The sequence below is a fragment of the Sorex araneus genome, chromosome X (assembly GCF_027595985.1).
Source record: "Sorex araneus isolate mSorAra2 chromosome X, mSorAra2.pri, whole genome shotgun sequence".
Lineage (NCBI taxonomy): Eukaryota > Metazoa > Chordata > Mammalia > Eulipotyphla > Soricidae > Sorex > Sorex araneus.
The window spans coordinates 275,460,918-275,478,301 of record NC_073313.1 but is presented as its reverse complement, the minus strand read 5'-3'; the positions used below and the strand labels follow the sequence as shown (position 1 = coordinate 275,478,301).

The window sequence follows — 17,384 nt, the reverse complement described above, 5'->3', positions numbered from 1 at the left end:
AATAAAGGCAAAATCCGAGAAACAAAAAAATGCTCCATGGAGGCAGTGGCTACACATCAGAAGCTCCTGCACTGGTGGGCAAGAAACCTACTCACTTCATAAGAATATAGACGATGAGAACTAAATAGGTGGGTCAAAGTAATTATTCCTCCTCCCCAAAAAGTGCTTAGATTAAGAGTGCAAATTGTCTGTAATTAAAGTTACTTTCTTTTTTATTCAAAAGACAACAACCAAGTAGCTTTGTATTAAAACGAAGATAAAGTTTTCATCTTCTTTATCATTTCTGGGTTTTCTAAAGCTGTCTTTCCCGCAACCTTTTACTTGCTTTGCCCTCACATTCCTGGTAGCCTTGCATGAGTGTATTCCTTTATGTTATGGCTGCTCTACGATGCTTAGTATCTCTTTAATTTGCTGTGCTGTTCTTGCAGAACATGTTTCTTCTAATGCCAGCGATAGTGAAAGTAGCTACAGTAAGTTACTGCTTTGGCGTGTGGTTCTTTTCTTTGCGATTGCCCATTGCTTGCGGTGGTCATTCTAGATTTTTGCTGTTGTTTTCAATTGCTCCCCTTTTTCATCCTCATTCACAGCAAATGGCTTGAGATGAAATCACCATTTTATGCAGAAAGATGCAAAAGACACAAGAGTCATGGCTGACCTGTGGGTGATTTGCAGAAACAATGACAATGTTGGTAATAAACAATCCCATCTTTAGTTGGCTGTCACTCAGTCATGCAATTCTGCAGAGAAAGTGGGTAAAATGGTGCTGGAGAGATAGTCCCAAGGAAAAATACAGGTCTTGGCTTGCATGTAGCCACCAGGTTCCATCCCAGCATCCCATATGATTTCCTGAGCACCACCAGGAATGATTCCTGGGTGCAGAGCCAGGAGAGCCAGGAGCAATCCCTGAGTATGACCCAAACACCACCAGGTATAGCCCAAACACCATAAATAAATAAATAAATAAATAAATAAATAAATAAATAAATAAATAAATAAATAAGAAAATGGGGTAAAGTTTTCAATGTGTTAGAGTTTGACACTGCTTCCAAAAGTCCATTGATGGTCAGAAAGTCTTTATGATTTTATTTTTTTTATAATTTTGTCTTTTATTTTACTTTCCTGGCTTCCCTATACAAAGGAAATTTTTTATAAATTACAGTGCTGCTTTTAAATTGAGAATAAGCCTTTTATACCTCCTCTCCCTTTGATAAATATTTAAAGACATATTCTATGATATAGTTAACTTTATCTTTTTGGTGGTTGGGAAGTGATGAGAAAGTTTCATCCTCTAATAAGGAAGAAATTTGCTTTTTAAAAAAATAACAAACCTTGGATCAGAGACATTGAATGAGAAGGTAGGTAACTTTTAATTTCTTTTTATGGTATTGGTTTGTCACCTCAAGCCATTTGCTCAGTATATAAAATACTTATGGAATAACAAGCACGTCTTTTGGATCATTTCCTCTAGTTTCTAACTACCCATTAGTACTGGTTGAGTGACTAACATAGGTATATAAAATGATTGGTATTCTTACCATTTCTCTAATATTTATTTGTACTTCTTAGTGAAGTGAATTACTAAAAAAAGCTATTATCATGGATGTCAGAAAACTTCAGACCAAACCTGTATCACCCACCACAGACAATACAGAAATTGACTGAATTTTTTTCTTTAATGTGGTTTTAATTGAAATTTATAGTAGTTATTTTTCATTACAACATGGTACTTTACAAAACCATAGTCTGTGGTTTTTGTTTTTTGAGATAGAGCATCAGCATTCTAGAAGATAAATTCTTTGGGGATTTTTAAAAAAGGCTTTGAAGAATTAAATCAGTGATAAGTAGGAGAAAAGGGAAAAAGAGAAAGATAGATGGATGTAGAAGCCTGAAAAGGAATATGAAGAGCATCACAGAGTGGGAAAATATGATGGTGAGATACTCTTATTCAATCATTCAATATTAGAACCACCTAGCTTTATTTCTCAACGGACTGTTGAGTTTCAGTGATGAAAAGAATCCAAAGGTTCTTACTCCCCACAAGAGTCTGTTACTTGAAGACAGAGCAATAGTACAGAAGGTAGGGTGCTTACCTTGTCCAAGACAAACTCAAAAGTCTGCCAGGAGTGATCCCTAACTGCAGAGCAAGGAGTAAGGAGTAAACCCTAAGCACAACCAAGTGTAACCCAAAAGAAAAAAAAGTAAACAAAAATTGATCCTTAAATGTTTTATTCTCATTTTTAAAATTATGATATTTGCAATGTTTATTTCTGCCATGCCTTGATATATTTTGTTTTATTAAAAAAAGGAAAGAAAGAAACCAGGTCAAAACTAAGTAATCGTAGATTGTATTCATCACACCTTATGTGTCCTCAATTTGGTATAAGGTATAACCTACCTTAATAGGTTCATGAAGACCCTAGTTTCTTTGATGTTCTATTTTCAATTTTTCAGCACTATACTTCCAGCAGACAGATATAGAAAGGGCAAAACATCATACCTTGCTCTTCTTTCAATCTATTTTCTAGAAAGCATAAATGAATACTATCTTTTCTCTTAGAGATCTTCTGAGAGTAATTTAGAGACTTCCCTTTTCTCAGGACATCAGAGCAGGGGATGTTCCTCCCATTATCATTGAGTTATATAATACTGGACAAAGACTTCCAGCCTGTTAACAGCCTAATCAGTTTTGGAAGTAGTGTTCCAAGACTGGGGCTGGATAAATGACTCAAATATTTAAAGTATTTGGAAAACATGCAGGAGACCCAGGTTTAATCCCTGGCATCCCTGAGTACCAATAGGTGTGGCCTTCTCACTCCCCCACCAAAATATAAAAAAAAATGTTTAAAGATCAAGATAAAGTCTATATTCTTTTTCACTCTCTAATAGTAGGTGCATGTAAATGTCAGCTGAGTTAATTAAGGAGCTATTTGCAAGCAGATTGAATATCTATGAGAAAAGAGCAGAGTTGGAACTGGACTCCATAATACTAGTAGAACAAATGTGGAGTCGAATAATTTATATTGACTTGAGTCTTAGTTTATGGAAGATTATTCACTTATATTTCTTTCCTTGCAAATGAACAAAGAGACATCGTCATAGTTTATAGGGGAAGAAAAGATCATTCCTTCTCAAGGACAGAAGCACAGAGATAGATGCATTTATTCACTCGGTGTCTAAATAATGTCATACTCTTTTCAGAAGCACTGTTAAGAATATCAACCAACTCTGGAAAAGAATTGCATAAACTGTGTCAGATTAAGATAAAACTCTGACCCAATTATTATAGAGGACTTGGGACAATCTCAAAGAACCTTTGGGCTGAGCTTCACAAAGATGGGAGAAGCATGACAAAAGCCAAAGACTGGGAAAACAGGGTTTCCAGGAAGTGCTACCTTCAATACTTTTTTAAAAAAATGTTCTTTCCTATTAAGTTCCTGACCTTTGCTCTAATAAAAACTTTTGTGCTTTGTGAATAACACTATACACATATATGAAACATTTTCCCCACAGATAACCAAGCATTACTGTTTTACTCTGATAACCATTCTGTGTCCACTCTTGGAACAAAACTATTTTTTAAAAAAGATCAGTGACTAGGAACAAGTGTTCTAGTCATTGATATGTATGTATGCACATGCAAACACTTATATACATAAACTTCCCTTTTGAATAAATAGCTCAGATATTTTCAGGATCATCTCATGCATTATAGAATACTTCTTTCAAGTTCCAACTACACTGAACACTCATTGCAATGCAATTGCATTATAGTGCATATTGTGCATTATAGTGCATTAATTATATTGCATATTTTCTAATTTGCATAATACCACTTCAATGCTATCACAATTATGAGTTAGTTCCAGATTTCTCTGTCAACAAAATAACAAAGCCCAAGATTGCACCTGTGGTTGGTTTGTTTCATGCCTTTCAACTTCCTTTTATTAGGAGACAGTAAAGACCAAGTGGGTGTAATGGATACCTTGCAAATCTCCACAAGTAAAAACCTTCCTTGAAACTCAGTAAATGGGCTGGAGAGATAGTACAGCAAATAAGATTCTGGCCTTGCACATGACCAGCCCAGATTCTATTCCCAGCATCCCATAGAGTCCCCTGAGACCCATCATGAATGATTCCTGAGTGCAGAGTCAGGAGTTAGCCCTGAGCCTCTCCAGGTATGGCCAAAATCAAAAACAAACCAAAAAAGACTCTGTAGAGCTGAGAATATGTTGATCATCCTTCTAGACTATTGGTGCTTATCAATTAAGGAGGATTTTGAAAACAAAGCCTTTGAAAAAATAGTCTAGGTGGAATTGAGGTGTTAATGTGCAGAGACCAAGACTTCCTTTACACTCACTCAATCAAAACAGCACCCATGTTTTTCTCCTTTCTCAAGTACTTCCCTTATATTTCCTCAAGTTTTATAGTCATTCATTATTAATTTTTCATTATTTTTGTTACCTCATTGGACTTTTGCAAAGCAAAAAAAAGCCTATTCATTATATCTTATGTTGACACTTTTTATTTTACATGTGTGTAAGCTTAAATTCCAATGGGATACATACCTCATCAATATAGTGATACTGCAAGTCAAATTGAGTTATTTTTAATCTGAATTCTAAACTTTTCATACTTTTCTGTTTGTGATCCATGTAAATCAACCCTCTTCATATTTTATCTAATATATTTAAATAATTCCATATCTCTCCATCAAATTAATACAAATTGCAGCATTAAAATATAGCATTGAGGGGCTGGAGCGATAGCACAGGGGGCAGGGCGTTTGCCTTGCATTGCCAGTTGTGACCCAAAAAGCAAAAAAAAAAAGCATTGATTATGTCTTAAGATGAACTATATTAATCTACATATCTTATAAAGATTTTGTACCACTAATTCACTTTATGACTTTGAAGAAAAATACTGAAAATATTTGAACATCCATTCTCTTCTATATAACATGAGTAGCTTAGGTTGGAAGAGAGATGGCAGGTAGATTTACTCTGAGGCCAGATATAGTATAGGGGTTAAGACCCTGTCCTGCATACAGACAATCCCAGTTTGATACTCAGCAGCCTGTTTATAAGAAGGGTAAGTCCTCAGCACTGCTGAGTGTGGCCCCCCCAAACCAAACCAAAGATAGCTAAATCAACAACAACAAAGATAATAGGGATTTGAGAGTTGTATTTAAAAGTGTTGGAATCAGGTGGAATACAGTGCGTACAGTTGTCCCTGGCACCAAGGGCCTGCTGAGCATCATCTCTTCAGGTCCCTGTGTTTATTGAACTAATGGCCAAAAATCAGAAGAGATCCACGCTTCCTTAGCATGGCCTGGGAGCAACCCAAATAAATAGAATTGATGCTCAGTCATAACGCAAGCAATGATCACTATGTGATGCTTGTCAGAGGCACAGACTAGATCTTTTCTACATTCTTGCCCTCTGTACACATGAAAACCACTCTTTTTTCCAGTAACATTCTTTGGCTCAAAGGCCTATTTTTTTTCTTAATATTCATGAGATTCAGCCACTAAACACTCCATTTAGAACATGAAATGTATCATCTCTGATCTTCACTTCCCTCCTTTCTTTTCTAGCTTCCAAAAATTCCTGAGAATATTGATTTGCTTTTCTTTATCCTAAGGAACTCTGGGAGTCAGATTTGAATCACCCTATTGTACCTTGCTTTCTGCATCAGTACCAACTGTTTTGTGAAGATAGTTCCAGAGGCTTCTGCTAAGTCCCCACATGCTGTTCTCCCACTTTCAGCCCATCAGTGCCAACACAAGTACAAGTCATAGATTGTACCTTTCTGACAGCTTTTATTTCTGAGTACCAACACCTCTAAGCAAAAAATAGAAAAACTACAAAGGATGACTATTCTGTGGAGATGACACAGTAGTTTTTACTGCTTTTTAAAAAAAATTGGTGTTTATTGCTAGAAAAACTGCTGGTCTTTGGGTTGGGTTTTTATCTCTGCCTTCCATTCTTTGTTTATTTGGAAGGGTTGCCCACCCCACTCTACTCAACCCAACCTCTCAAACCCTAGGCCCCCACAGAGAACTCTAGAGCTTTTGATTTTTTGAGACAATCTTTTTGATACCTTGAGTCTTGACTCTACTTGTTCCAAACTGAGGAAACTGCCAACATTAACTTGTCTGAGCCTCAGCTTCTTCATTTGGCAAATAGCGACCGTTGGAGCCTCTTTCTCAATGGAAATACCAATGAAAAACAGAAGCTGATGCATACCAAAAATCCTTGGTCACTTTCTGCCCCTGCTTCACATTTTACCTCTCCCTCTAGTGCTTTTCCCATTATCCAAAGGGCTTTTCATTCTTCAACATGCAAGTAGAATTGGGTATAAGTTGCTGAATTCACAGCTTTATATACCAGCACTTTACTTTCTGCAGTTTCCCTTATGGGCTACCCAAGTGTCACAGGGTCTGGAGAATTGAGATGAACCTTAGCTGCTCTTGTTAATGTTCTTTTGCTTATCTGTGTGTAAGCTGCCATGTAAACCAAAAAAGTGGCACATAAGCCAAGATAGGTCCTTCTAACAAAGTGAATTGAAGCCAAGTTGCTTCTTCCTAGTTTTCTTGGTGACTAATTAAATATCCCAACAACAAATGTTTTATTGAAATCTTGCCCTTGAAATGGCATGCAAGGCCATTGGAGGGTGATTCTGGTGTAAGCATGATGTTCTATTTCTTCAGAGAAAACCTTATTTCCTAAAGAAAAAAAATATGAGTAGAGTATAACCTGTCTTTGGCCTCATTATTCATCCAGTTTCCTAACATGAAAATGAGAAAAACAAAGTTTCCTCATTGAGAAAATGACAAGATCCAGTGTCTTTACTGCTCTTTGTTAAGCAGTGGGAACACAATGACACCCAGGCTGGACCTTGCTGAAACCCTCAGCCTGGAGCAGAGGCTCATGTATTCCATGAGCAGTTTCAGTCAGCAATTCAAGACTAGTCTGCCAGGCTTCCATCCTGAACTATTTCTTTCCCTTAACTATTATCTTCTGCATTTCAATGACCTCAACCCTTCACTCCCCAACCCCAACCTTGGCAATTAATTAATTACATGAGGTCCAGGGGATGGGGAAGAAAGTCTAATCTCTAAATTTCAGGTCCTTTAATGGATTAAAGTGGAATCATTTTATTCCAGATATTTTTAAATGTCTCATTCCTCATATACCAAATTCCTGTCCAGCTGTGGATAAATTCCATGAACAGTTTGGGGGCTGTTCTGAGTAGATGCCCTGTGGAAACGTCAAACCTGTTCTTCATCCCTTTAGGAAGCATTTTATATGGCAATGCCATTCTGAGGAGGCTTACAAAGGGTGAGGAAAAATGTCTAGGCTAATCCTACTTCATTCTTGGATCTACTCACCCTCAGCTACCTATCTCCAGGGAAGACCTCTGTACTTCTCAGTTTTATCCATATAATGCTTAATTTTTCAAAATTAGTTTTCCTGGTGAAAACTGTCAATGTATGAAAACATATAACACTAACTCCTTCACAAAGTTAACTTGCCTCCCTCCACCCACACTCCACCTGATGCTGTGTGTCATGAAAGAAGAGCCTGTGGAATGGAGGGCTGGATGTTGTTAGGGGTGGTAAGGAAATAAAGTATGAGATTCACTGTCCATCACTTTCAGGAAAACTTAATTTGTTTTACTCTTCTCTATGCACAGCTGGCAGGAAATTCTTTTCAAAAACCCTAAACTATTTCCCCTCTAAAAGATAGTCCTAGAATGAATGCAAATTAGGATAGGTCTTTACGTGTCCACAGCTAGAACCAAAATAATCTCAATTAATATTAGAACCAAAATAATCTCAATTAATTTTCTGTGTAAAATAGACTATTAAAAAATGCCTACAAGTATTTTACTTCTGTGATTACTTATTGCTGTTACCTTGAGACCCACTGTCAATCAGTACAACAAAATGTCATTGGAGCAGTTTTCACTATACTTTCAGTACACATTCTCCCTAAATTATCTTTCCAAGGGAAAGATTATAAGACTAGACTTAGCAGTGCATTTTGGTTCTGCCCAATTTTTCAGTCTTTTTGGGTTGACTCAGTATTTTCCTGACTAATTATCATTAGAATAAAATAAAAATCTTTGTGTATATGTGGATGAAGATTTTGTATCATAAATAAAATAAGCAGCCACATTTGAAGATGTGCTTCTTTGGGAAATAAAAAAGAAAATTAAATAAAAGATGCAGAAATTCTAATAGTATATCAATAAACCCTTGAATAGTTGACTGCAGATAGCTAATAGCTGACTTCCAGACATTAAGAGTTATAGCCATCGATATCCCAACAGTGCCACAGTGCTAAGGAGGCTTATGAAGTTAAAGGGATTTTTTTAATAGTTCAAGGAGAGAGTGCAAGGAAGATTACCCCTAAACTATATCCCATTTTCCAAGCATGTCGCTGTTATGTTTGACTGATAGTTCACTGCGGCATTTCTTTTTTTTCTTCTTAGGAGGGCAAGAAGACTTCATTCTTTCTTATGAACCTGTCACCAGGCAGGAAAGTAAGTTTCCCAGCATGCTCTGTCTTATTTCTGATTTTCAGTCCATAACAAGTAACACTGTTTGGGGGGGAACAGTAAAGAAAAAAACTCCACTTTCCCCTTAGCTTCCCCTAGATCGGAGCTTGGTGTTTCTTTGGTCTCGATAACCAAGCAATTTATCTGAGCTTGGGTAGTAACAGCTTCCAAAAGAAAGGGCAGCTGCCCAGACACTCAGCGAGTTCTGCCCAGGTTCTCAGCGGGAAGAAACATAATCCGGGTTTCCCTAGGGTTCCATCTACAGGCCGAGGGGAGAATAGCTCCCAGGAACTGAAGTTACTTAGGCTGGGAGGACCTTTTTTTTTTTTTTAATTTTATTGATTCACAGTGAGATATAGTTACAAGCTTTCATGTCCGAGTTACAATCACACAATGATCAAACACCCATCCCTCCACCAGTGCACATTCTCCACCACCAATATCCCCAGTATACTCCCACCTTTCCCATCCTCCCACTGCCTCTCTGGCAGACAATATTCCCCATACTATGTCTCTACTTTGGGGCATTATGGTTTGCAATGCAGATACTGAGAGGTTATCATGTTTGGTCCTTTATCTACTCTCGGCACACATCTCCCATCCCGACTGATTCCTCCAACCATCATTTTCTTAGTGATTTCTTTCTCTATTCCAGCTGTCCTCTCCCCACCCGCTCGGGAGGCAGGCTTCCAACCATGGAGCAATCTTCCTGACCCTTCTATCTGTCCTTGGGTTTTGGTCTTGTGTTATGTTATTTTATACTCCACAAATGAGTGCAGTTGAGAAGAACCTTCTTAAGCTCTAAAACGACCATCTGTTGGTGGATGATCTTAAGCTCTAAAACCACTGTCTGTTGGTGGATGATCCCAGACCCTCCACTTCCCTATTGAAGGTGGAATAGCAAGTCCCATGGCTATTGACAAGAATGTTGCAGAGAATGCCCAAGTATCAGATCTAGATCTGTACCAAATGATTTTTAAATGTTCCTCTAAACCCTGGATCAAAAAGATTATGGAAATCTCAGCAGAGAAAGAAAAATATTTAGAGTGAAGGAAAGGTGCCATTGCTACCAACAACTCATTTTTAAAGCATCAACTAAATAATAGTCAGCTGCCTTGGCATCATTTTCTTCCGCTCAGTTGAGATTCACTAGCTGTTTTGACATAACCTAGGCATAACCTAAGAATTAGCAAAAACCCTCCAAGTGTTTAATTTCATTGACAGACACTTCAGTTGCTTTTGGCTCTTACTAAATTCCAGAAAATATACATAGGCAGAGCATTCTACGAAGTGTTAAGTATCATTTTCCCAAAACAGGGGTTATGTGGGCAATTGTTCCAGAAAAGTAATGCCCTCGGTATCTAATACACGTTTGACCATTTCTAGTGAAAAATAAACCTTAAAGTATTATTTTTTCAGTAATACCCAAGTCATATTATTGATCTACATGTTGCCTTCACTCTCTTAGTAACCTATACCAGGCCAGTTATTATCCTGGGACCCATGAAGGATCGGATCAATGATGACCTGATATCTGAATTCCCTGACAAATTTGGTTCCTGTGTGCCTCGTAAGTAACATATCTGTATCTTTTTAAAAAATGTATCTTTTTGAAATGATAAAATATAACTCTGTTCATTAATTCTCTCTCCCTTCAATGGTAATAGCTACCAATTATTACCTGAGCATTCTTTTTATTTGGGGGATTTGTTTGGGGTTTGGGGGAGGGTTTTGTGTGTATGTGGTTTTTATTTTGGTTTGGTTTGGTTTGGTTTGGTTTGGTTTGGTTTGCCTAACAGTGTTCATTGATACTGCCAGGTATTGATCCCCTCAAAGTATACCCCCACCTTTTGTAATTCCCATAAGCATTTAAAATAATAACAGTTTTATAATAGTCATTAATGTGTTCCTGTAGATTGAGATACCATTGAACTGTCTTTTCCAAAACAATGAGATCAGAAAGATATCTGTATATTAAAATCATTTAGGATGTTTTTAGAGTCATGTGCCAATCTCAAAGCAAAATTGCCTCTCCTGTGCATTCTATCTTCTTATTTACCCCTGTGTACAATCAGTGGGTCTCCTGTTCACCCTGAGAGTGGCCCTGTAGGATTTACAAATTCTACTTCCCTGTACTTCCCAGTGCACCTCTCCCTCCCCCCCACCCCCCCAAAACCTTTCTGTCTCTGTCTCTCTGTCTCTCTGTCTTTTTCTCTGTCTCTGTCTGTCTATCTGTCTGTCTGTCTGTCTGTCTGTCTGTCTGTCTGTCTGTCTGTCTCTCTCTCTCTCTCTCTCTCTCTCTCTCTCTCTCTCTCTCTCTCTCTCTCTCATACATAGAGCCCTTTAGTGTAGACAAACCTGCAGGAAACCTTAACTTAGTAGAAAATCAAGCTTTTAAATCTTATCCAAAGATTTCTCTCTCAATCTACAGTTTCACCCCTTCATAGACCACTGGTGACACATAAGAGCAGGAATTGCATGTGACCAATGCACAGACAGAGGGAACTAGGAAACTTGCTGGAGCTCATGAAACTATTCCGAGCAAGGGCTCAAGAGAATCAAGAGAAGATACTGCTCTAAAACACATTCAAGAAAGATTACACATAGACACCATGAAGTCAAATCCTAGTCCAGCTATCGTCATTTTGCTTTTTTCCATTTTTGAAAGAAAAGAATACACTTAAAACATTGGTTCCACTTTTCCATGTACATTACTCACTCTTCCCTTCTATTTTTTAATTATTAGTACCAGTATAATCAATGCATGTGTGTTATATAAAACATGGAAAATGTTCAAAAAGGTAGTTAAATAAGAAATATTTAAATATACAAAATCCCACAGGGTACCAGGAGATAGCATCATGATACAGAAATTTGTAGAATCTTTTAAACCAGCCAAGAGCTCTCTCCCAAGCAATGGACCAAAAGGAAGCAAACTTTGTAGATTTCCATTTTTTCTTTCTTAAATATGCATTTATTTTTCTCCAGTGACTGGGTATGCATACACTCCCTACTTAATTTTTTGGTATCAGAGATAGAACATAGGTGGGTCAAATGCAAGGGAAGCACCCAATTCCTGTATTATCTCCCTAGCACCAATTTTTAAAAATTCTAAATAAATATTTTAAATGGTTATCTCAACAATTCCTTATTTATAGGCACTTCAGGTTTAGATTTTTTTCTACTTTCCACTGCTACAACTTATCACTAACTTGAAATTGTATTTATAATTGTGATTTCTAATTTATAAATTAACATATTGATCTTCTTTAAAGTTAAATATTTAAAGTTGTGATGATTTTTTTAAAGATATATTTCCAATACCCGAGTCCAAAACTGGAAATATTTAAACATTTTTATTTAAAGGAATAGATCGCATTCTCTTTTTACTAAGATGTTTGGCCACTTCTAATCATGTGGTCATATTTAGGCCCACATTTACATAGTTTTGTATCTCAAAATATATTTCTATTGTATGCCCATTTCATCCTCCTAATATTATGAAAAATCATTCTCTTGTTTCTTGCCCCACAATCTTTTATTATGATGCTACATTCCTAAAAGCATGGATATTTTAAAATTTATAGAATATCAAGTTCTTGTCTGGCAGATAATCCTTTACTGACAGACCAGCTTTTTCCCAACATTACTTATTTAAAGGCAAGTAATGATTGCAAAAGTGTGTCTAGAGTATTCTGAATGTGGCCCTTCTGAAGTTTCAACCAAATGCCCAGTTCTCTCTGAACTCCAGCTGAACATGTTTGTCATGCATCGTTTAATGATGCTACAGTCACTGAGGGAAAATGTCTACATCGATCGTCTGAATAGAATACATTATACAGCCAAGGTGTGTTGTAGATTAGATCATCTATGTTTGTGTAATTCCACCCTATGATACTGTGATACTGACACAGTGACACAATCTCCTGATGCATTTTTCAGATCATATCAGTAGAGTTAAGTCAAGCATGACTATACTTGGTGCCCTCTCAGTTCTTCACTTAGAAATTAGAGTCAAGCTCTGCTCTCCATAACTATGCCACGGAGCGCCAGGCTATTTCACTCGGGGCACCCCAGAGGGGGGCAGGTGAGCCCTCTCCGCCCCAAAGGACCCAGCCCAGGCAGTCGAAAACTCCCACAACTCAACCACCACCACATGTACGCCACTCTCTACAGGCTCTGGTTGAGCCGCACCCACAGGTGCATCTGTTCCTGGACCATGCGGCCTCCTGGTACTTCAAACCAAATACTTTATCCATACTCCAGGATTACTGCACCACATTTTACAGGGTTCAAAATAGGAGGCAACCATCTTAGAGGGAAATATACGTTTTTTAACAGATATATATATATATATATATATATATATATATAAAACACTAGGCTCAATCTTTAACAACATATTAGTGATCTCTTATAGAAGTGTTTCATGACCCCTGGGTGAAATACAATAATCTTCACACTCTTTCCTCTAAGGATACTTTTTTTTTCTAGCATTTTGAGCAGATTTTCATAACAAATAATACAAAAAATATTATTTCGGTTCTGCTTTGGGGCAGGGATTGGGGTTTGCGATGGAAACATTCAAAATATGGTGGTGGGAAGGTGTAGTGGTGGTAGGATTAGTGTTTGAATACTAAATGTACTCAAATATTGTGAACTAATTTATAAAATTAAAAAGAAACTTTTTTAAAGAAATAGAGTCAAGGTCAATATCAAGTTTTCCTCATGTATTTCTCTTCTAAAGGATCATATTCTTGCACTGCCTGGGGCATAATGCTGGAAAATAGCCCTTCCACGTATTTTGTTTAATTTTATACTTGTTTATGAAAAGCAGTTATGATAATTACCTGTTACTGTGCTATGTTCCTTCATATCACAAATCTTTATATATCTGTGTTCAGAGTATGGTGAGAAAATAGATATCAAAGGGATTTACCAGAATTACTGTTCTTAATTCAATTTTTTGTTGTTTTATATAGATACGACGAGGCCAAAGCGTGACTATGAAGTAGATGGCAGAGACTATCACTTTGTCATTTCCAGAGAACAAATGGAGAAAGATATCCAAGAGCACAAGTTTATAGAAGCAGGCCAGTACAACGACAACTTATATGGAACCAGTGTGCAGTCTGTGAGATTTGTCGCAGAAAGGGTATGTTCACCAGTTGTTTTACCTCCCCTGAAGAGCTCTTTGCTAAACTTCATTTGGAGGGTCTTTACTCCTTCTGATTGCAGTTGACAAATTTTTATTAAATATTCCTTTCAAGAGCTCTTAGCAGAATATCCCTTTTGGGCAAAGTTATTCATCATTGTTCTAATCTCACTAATGTCTACTGACAGACTTGGCCAGAGGCTATAAATTGACAGGCAATTAACAGTTTGAGGTTTATGGAGACTGACTTTCCCTTAATTCACTTATCTCTGGTCCTAATAAATATTGAATTTATTAAGGAAGTTTTGTTACTTCTAATGGTTTAAATCATGATACTGAATTTTATGTGGTAGCAGAAATGATATTTTATCTCCATGAAAATGTAATCTTTGTGGCATATTAGCTAGATGACAGAATTGGTTCAGCCTGTACTAGCAAGTTCCGGCTTAAAAGAGATGAATATGCTATGATTCCTTCCTATATGATAATCTCAAATATATGGAAAATAGGAAATTCTTCAAGAGAAAATAGTGAAGAAAAGCACTTAACGATAGTTTTAAGAATTGCCTAGAGAGAGATTCTAATCTCCTGTGTACACATAAACAATTTCATAGTAGAAAAAAATGCTAAGAACAAATTATATTCTACCAGGCAATTCGTATTTGTTGGGTTACTTTGAACATACTTTGAACACTTCCTCTCTTTGATGTACTGGTTTAAAAAAAAATTTTTTGGGGGGGGGGGCTGGAGCAATAGCACAGTGGGTAGGGCGTTTGCCTTGCACGAGGCCGACCCGGGTTCGATTCCCAGCATCCCATATGGTCCCCTGAGCACCGCCAGGAGTAATTCCTGAGTGCAGAGCCAGGAGGTAACCCCTGTGCAATGCCGGGTGGGACCCAAAAAGCAAAAAAAAAAAAAAAATAGAAAAAAATTTTTTTTACTTTATTTAAAAATGGTGCTCATAACACTGTTGTTTCAGGCATTAAATGTTCCAACCCCAATCCCTCCGCCATTGACCTTTCCTCCACCATTGTCCTTATTTTTCCTATCACTACCCCCACCCCAAAACTATTCTCCTTAACAGGCACAAGATAATTTCTTTTATATTGCTTGCTACAACTAATGGCTAATGGAATTATTTTTAAAAATAATTTAGTAAAAGAAGATTTGTGAAAGTTGTTATATCTCACAATAGTGCCATTAAGTTGTCTGAAGGTTTCCTAAGCTGTTCACTTTTAGTTGAGACTTCTGTGTTACTGTTTTTGTTTACTAAGCTTAGCTAGCTTCTGTGGTACTTTCCCAACAAATTGTGTGTCTCCTAGTGAGCTGTCAGTATTGTGGAATTTGGAGGTGTCAAGCAGCTTCCTATAGGTTAATCCAGGAATTCCAGGACTGTAGAACTGGGTAGATGAGTTTTCATGGCAGCAGCTGTGTGTATGGCTGTTGAGGCTTCCGGAAGTAAGAGTGTTGGGGAGTATGAGAGCTGCCACCCTCACTCTGAGAAGAGCCCAGTTTTGAGCCTAAAAACTAATATACCTGAACTTTTTTTTAAAAGAAATTTTCAACCCTATCTAAATTAGATAAGAAATGGCATTCTATCTTTATTTTCTGTCAGTATACTGCTTCTAGTCTGTTTCCTAGATAATTGCATCAACTTGAAACATGTAGCAATCTTTGTTAAATTGGTAGTCAAACAGTATTTAGATTTTGTCTGTTTGTTTATTTTGATTTGGGTAGCCATGGGGGGAAGGGGTTAGTGCACATTCAGCTGTGCTCATTTACTCCTGTGTGTTCAGGAATCACTCCTGGCAGTGCTCAGAGGATAATATGCAGTCCAGTGATCTAAATGAGATTGATTCTCGTTAAGGCAAGTGCCTTAGCCACTGTCCTATCTCTCCAGCCTGCATTTAGATATTTCATATAGCTTCAGTCTTTCACAGACAGAAAATTTGGAAGTTACTATCAGTGATAATGGGCTTAAATCATGCTAGTTTGTTCCTCCTATGAGAGTTCAAGTATTCAAAGAACTCTGTTCATTTTCTTGTGAATATTATAGATGAGTTTTTATTCCCTATTATTGATTTGGGACTAATCCTATCTGCATAACTTGATTTTTCTTTTATTGTGTAAATTTCCTCTAGCTTAAAGCTAATGAGACAGTTTTTCTCCAGGAGATAGAATATAATGTGTAATAAATGTATCCACTCTTCTAGAAATACTTTTATTGAGCTTTCTCTGTGCATTTGTTTCGCTACAAGTTCAGTTAAATGAGGTATGCTATTATGCAATAGTGGTTTTTGTTTATTAAAAAATAAGATATCTACATATCCTGTGCAAGCCTCTGACTCAGCATTCAGCCACTAATTCTGTCAGCATTCAAGACAGGTTTTAGTTCTCTAGCACTGTGATTTTGGGCAAGTTAATCAATATTTCTAAGATTTTTGTCTGCTCTTCTGTAAAATACAGCGACTAATATAAAGATTTGGGGATTTCTTCTTGATAATTATCTTCAGGAATGATTTATAAACTGCATGAGAATGAGCCCAGTTGTTTCCCATATTCTTTCTTTCTTCTTTGTGCCAAGCATATTTAAAAAATTAAGTGAACTGGGGCTGGAGCAATAGTACAGTGGGTAGGGAGTTTGCCTTGCATGCAGCTGATCCGGCTTCGATTCACAGCATCTTATATGGTTCCCAAGCACCGCCAGGAAGGAGTATTTTCTGAGTGCAGAGCCAGGAGTAACCCCTGAGCATCATTGGGTGTGACCCAAAAAACAAAAATATGAAGAAAATAAAAGAAAAACAAACTAAGTGAACTGAAACAACATAGGCAAAATACTTTTCCAAGTGGTAAGCAGTAAAGAAGTGATAAATTTAAGTTATTGCAAGTATTCTGTGATGGTCCAAAATAATTTATTTTTATTTATGTTTCACAATGACCCTCTTTTCAGCATTTATGCCTTAACTACCTCTAAAAAACACTGCATATTTTGTCATTATCTTTTAGATTTGTTTATAGTCATTCTAGATTAACTTCATGTTTTTTTCCTTTCTATCAGGGAAAACATTGTATACTTGATGTATCAGGAAATGCTATTAAGCGGTTACAAGTTGCACAGCTCTATCCAATTGCCATTTTCATTAAGCCCAGGTCCCTGGAACCACTGATGTAAGTAGAAAGGAAACCGTACTATTAGCCCCATTCCTTATATCACAGCAAATTGTTAAAAGTTCTTTGTCATAAATGTTTACAAATAGAAAATGTTTTGTCTATTTTTATGTCTTCCTTTAAAAAAATAGATGAGTTTAAGTTTTTTGAACCATTTGAAGCATAATGTGAGCAATTCTTTTAATGTCTTCACACTTGTTTCTTGATTTTTATTTTAATGTTACAAGTTTCAGGGTTGTATGACTTTTGTCATTTTGAAGATTGTTTTGGTTTAGAAACAATCTTTGAATTGTCTCTTACTTCTGAGAATTGTACTATGGGTAAATCTTTTAAATGTGTGAATTTTTATAGAGAGAACAGACAATATTTTAGGCTCTTTCCACTGACTTTTCCCTTTGTTCTATCATAGAATATTTATGCTCCTTAATTAAAACCTTATATAGCCAATCCCCAGAGTCACAAACGGGGATAGTGTGGAAAGAAGGAATTTAAGTCAGAT

General features: G+C 36.8%; 1 protein-coding gene across 24 annotated transcripts in view; it reads left to right on the top strand.

The window, feature by feature from the left end:
• DLG2 (discs large MAGUK scaffold protein 2) overlaps window positions 1–17,384 on the top strand; it is a 1,649,366-nt gene that overhangs the window by 1,619,731 nt on the left and 12,251 nt on the right. For 15 of the 24 annotated variants that reach the window (XM_055122503.1, XM_055122502.1, XM_055122499.1 and 12 more), the window contains 5 exons: window positions 429–470; window positions 8,497–8,547; window positions 10,031–10,132; window positions 13,545–13,717; window positions 16,776–16,885. In XM_055122503.1, coding sequence (XP_054978478.1) covers window positions 429–470; window positions 8,497–8,547; window positions 10,031–10,132; window positions 13,545–13,717; window positions 16,776–16,885 — 478 coding nt within the window. The remainder of the gene's footprint in view (window positions 1–428; window positions 471–8,496; window positions 8,548–10,030; window positions 10,133–13,544; window positions 13,718–16,775; window positions 16,886–17,384) is intronic. The other 9 variants (XM_055122508.1, XM_055122507.1, XM_055122516.1 and 6 more) reach the window with 1 other exon arrangement.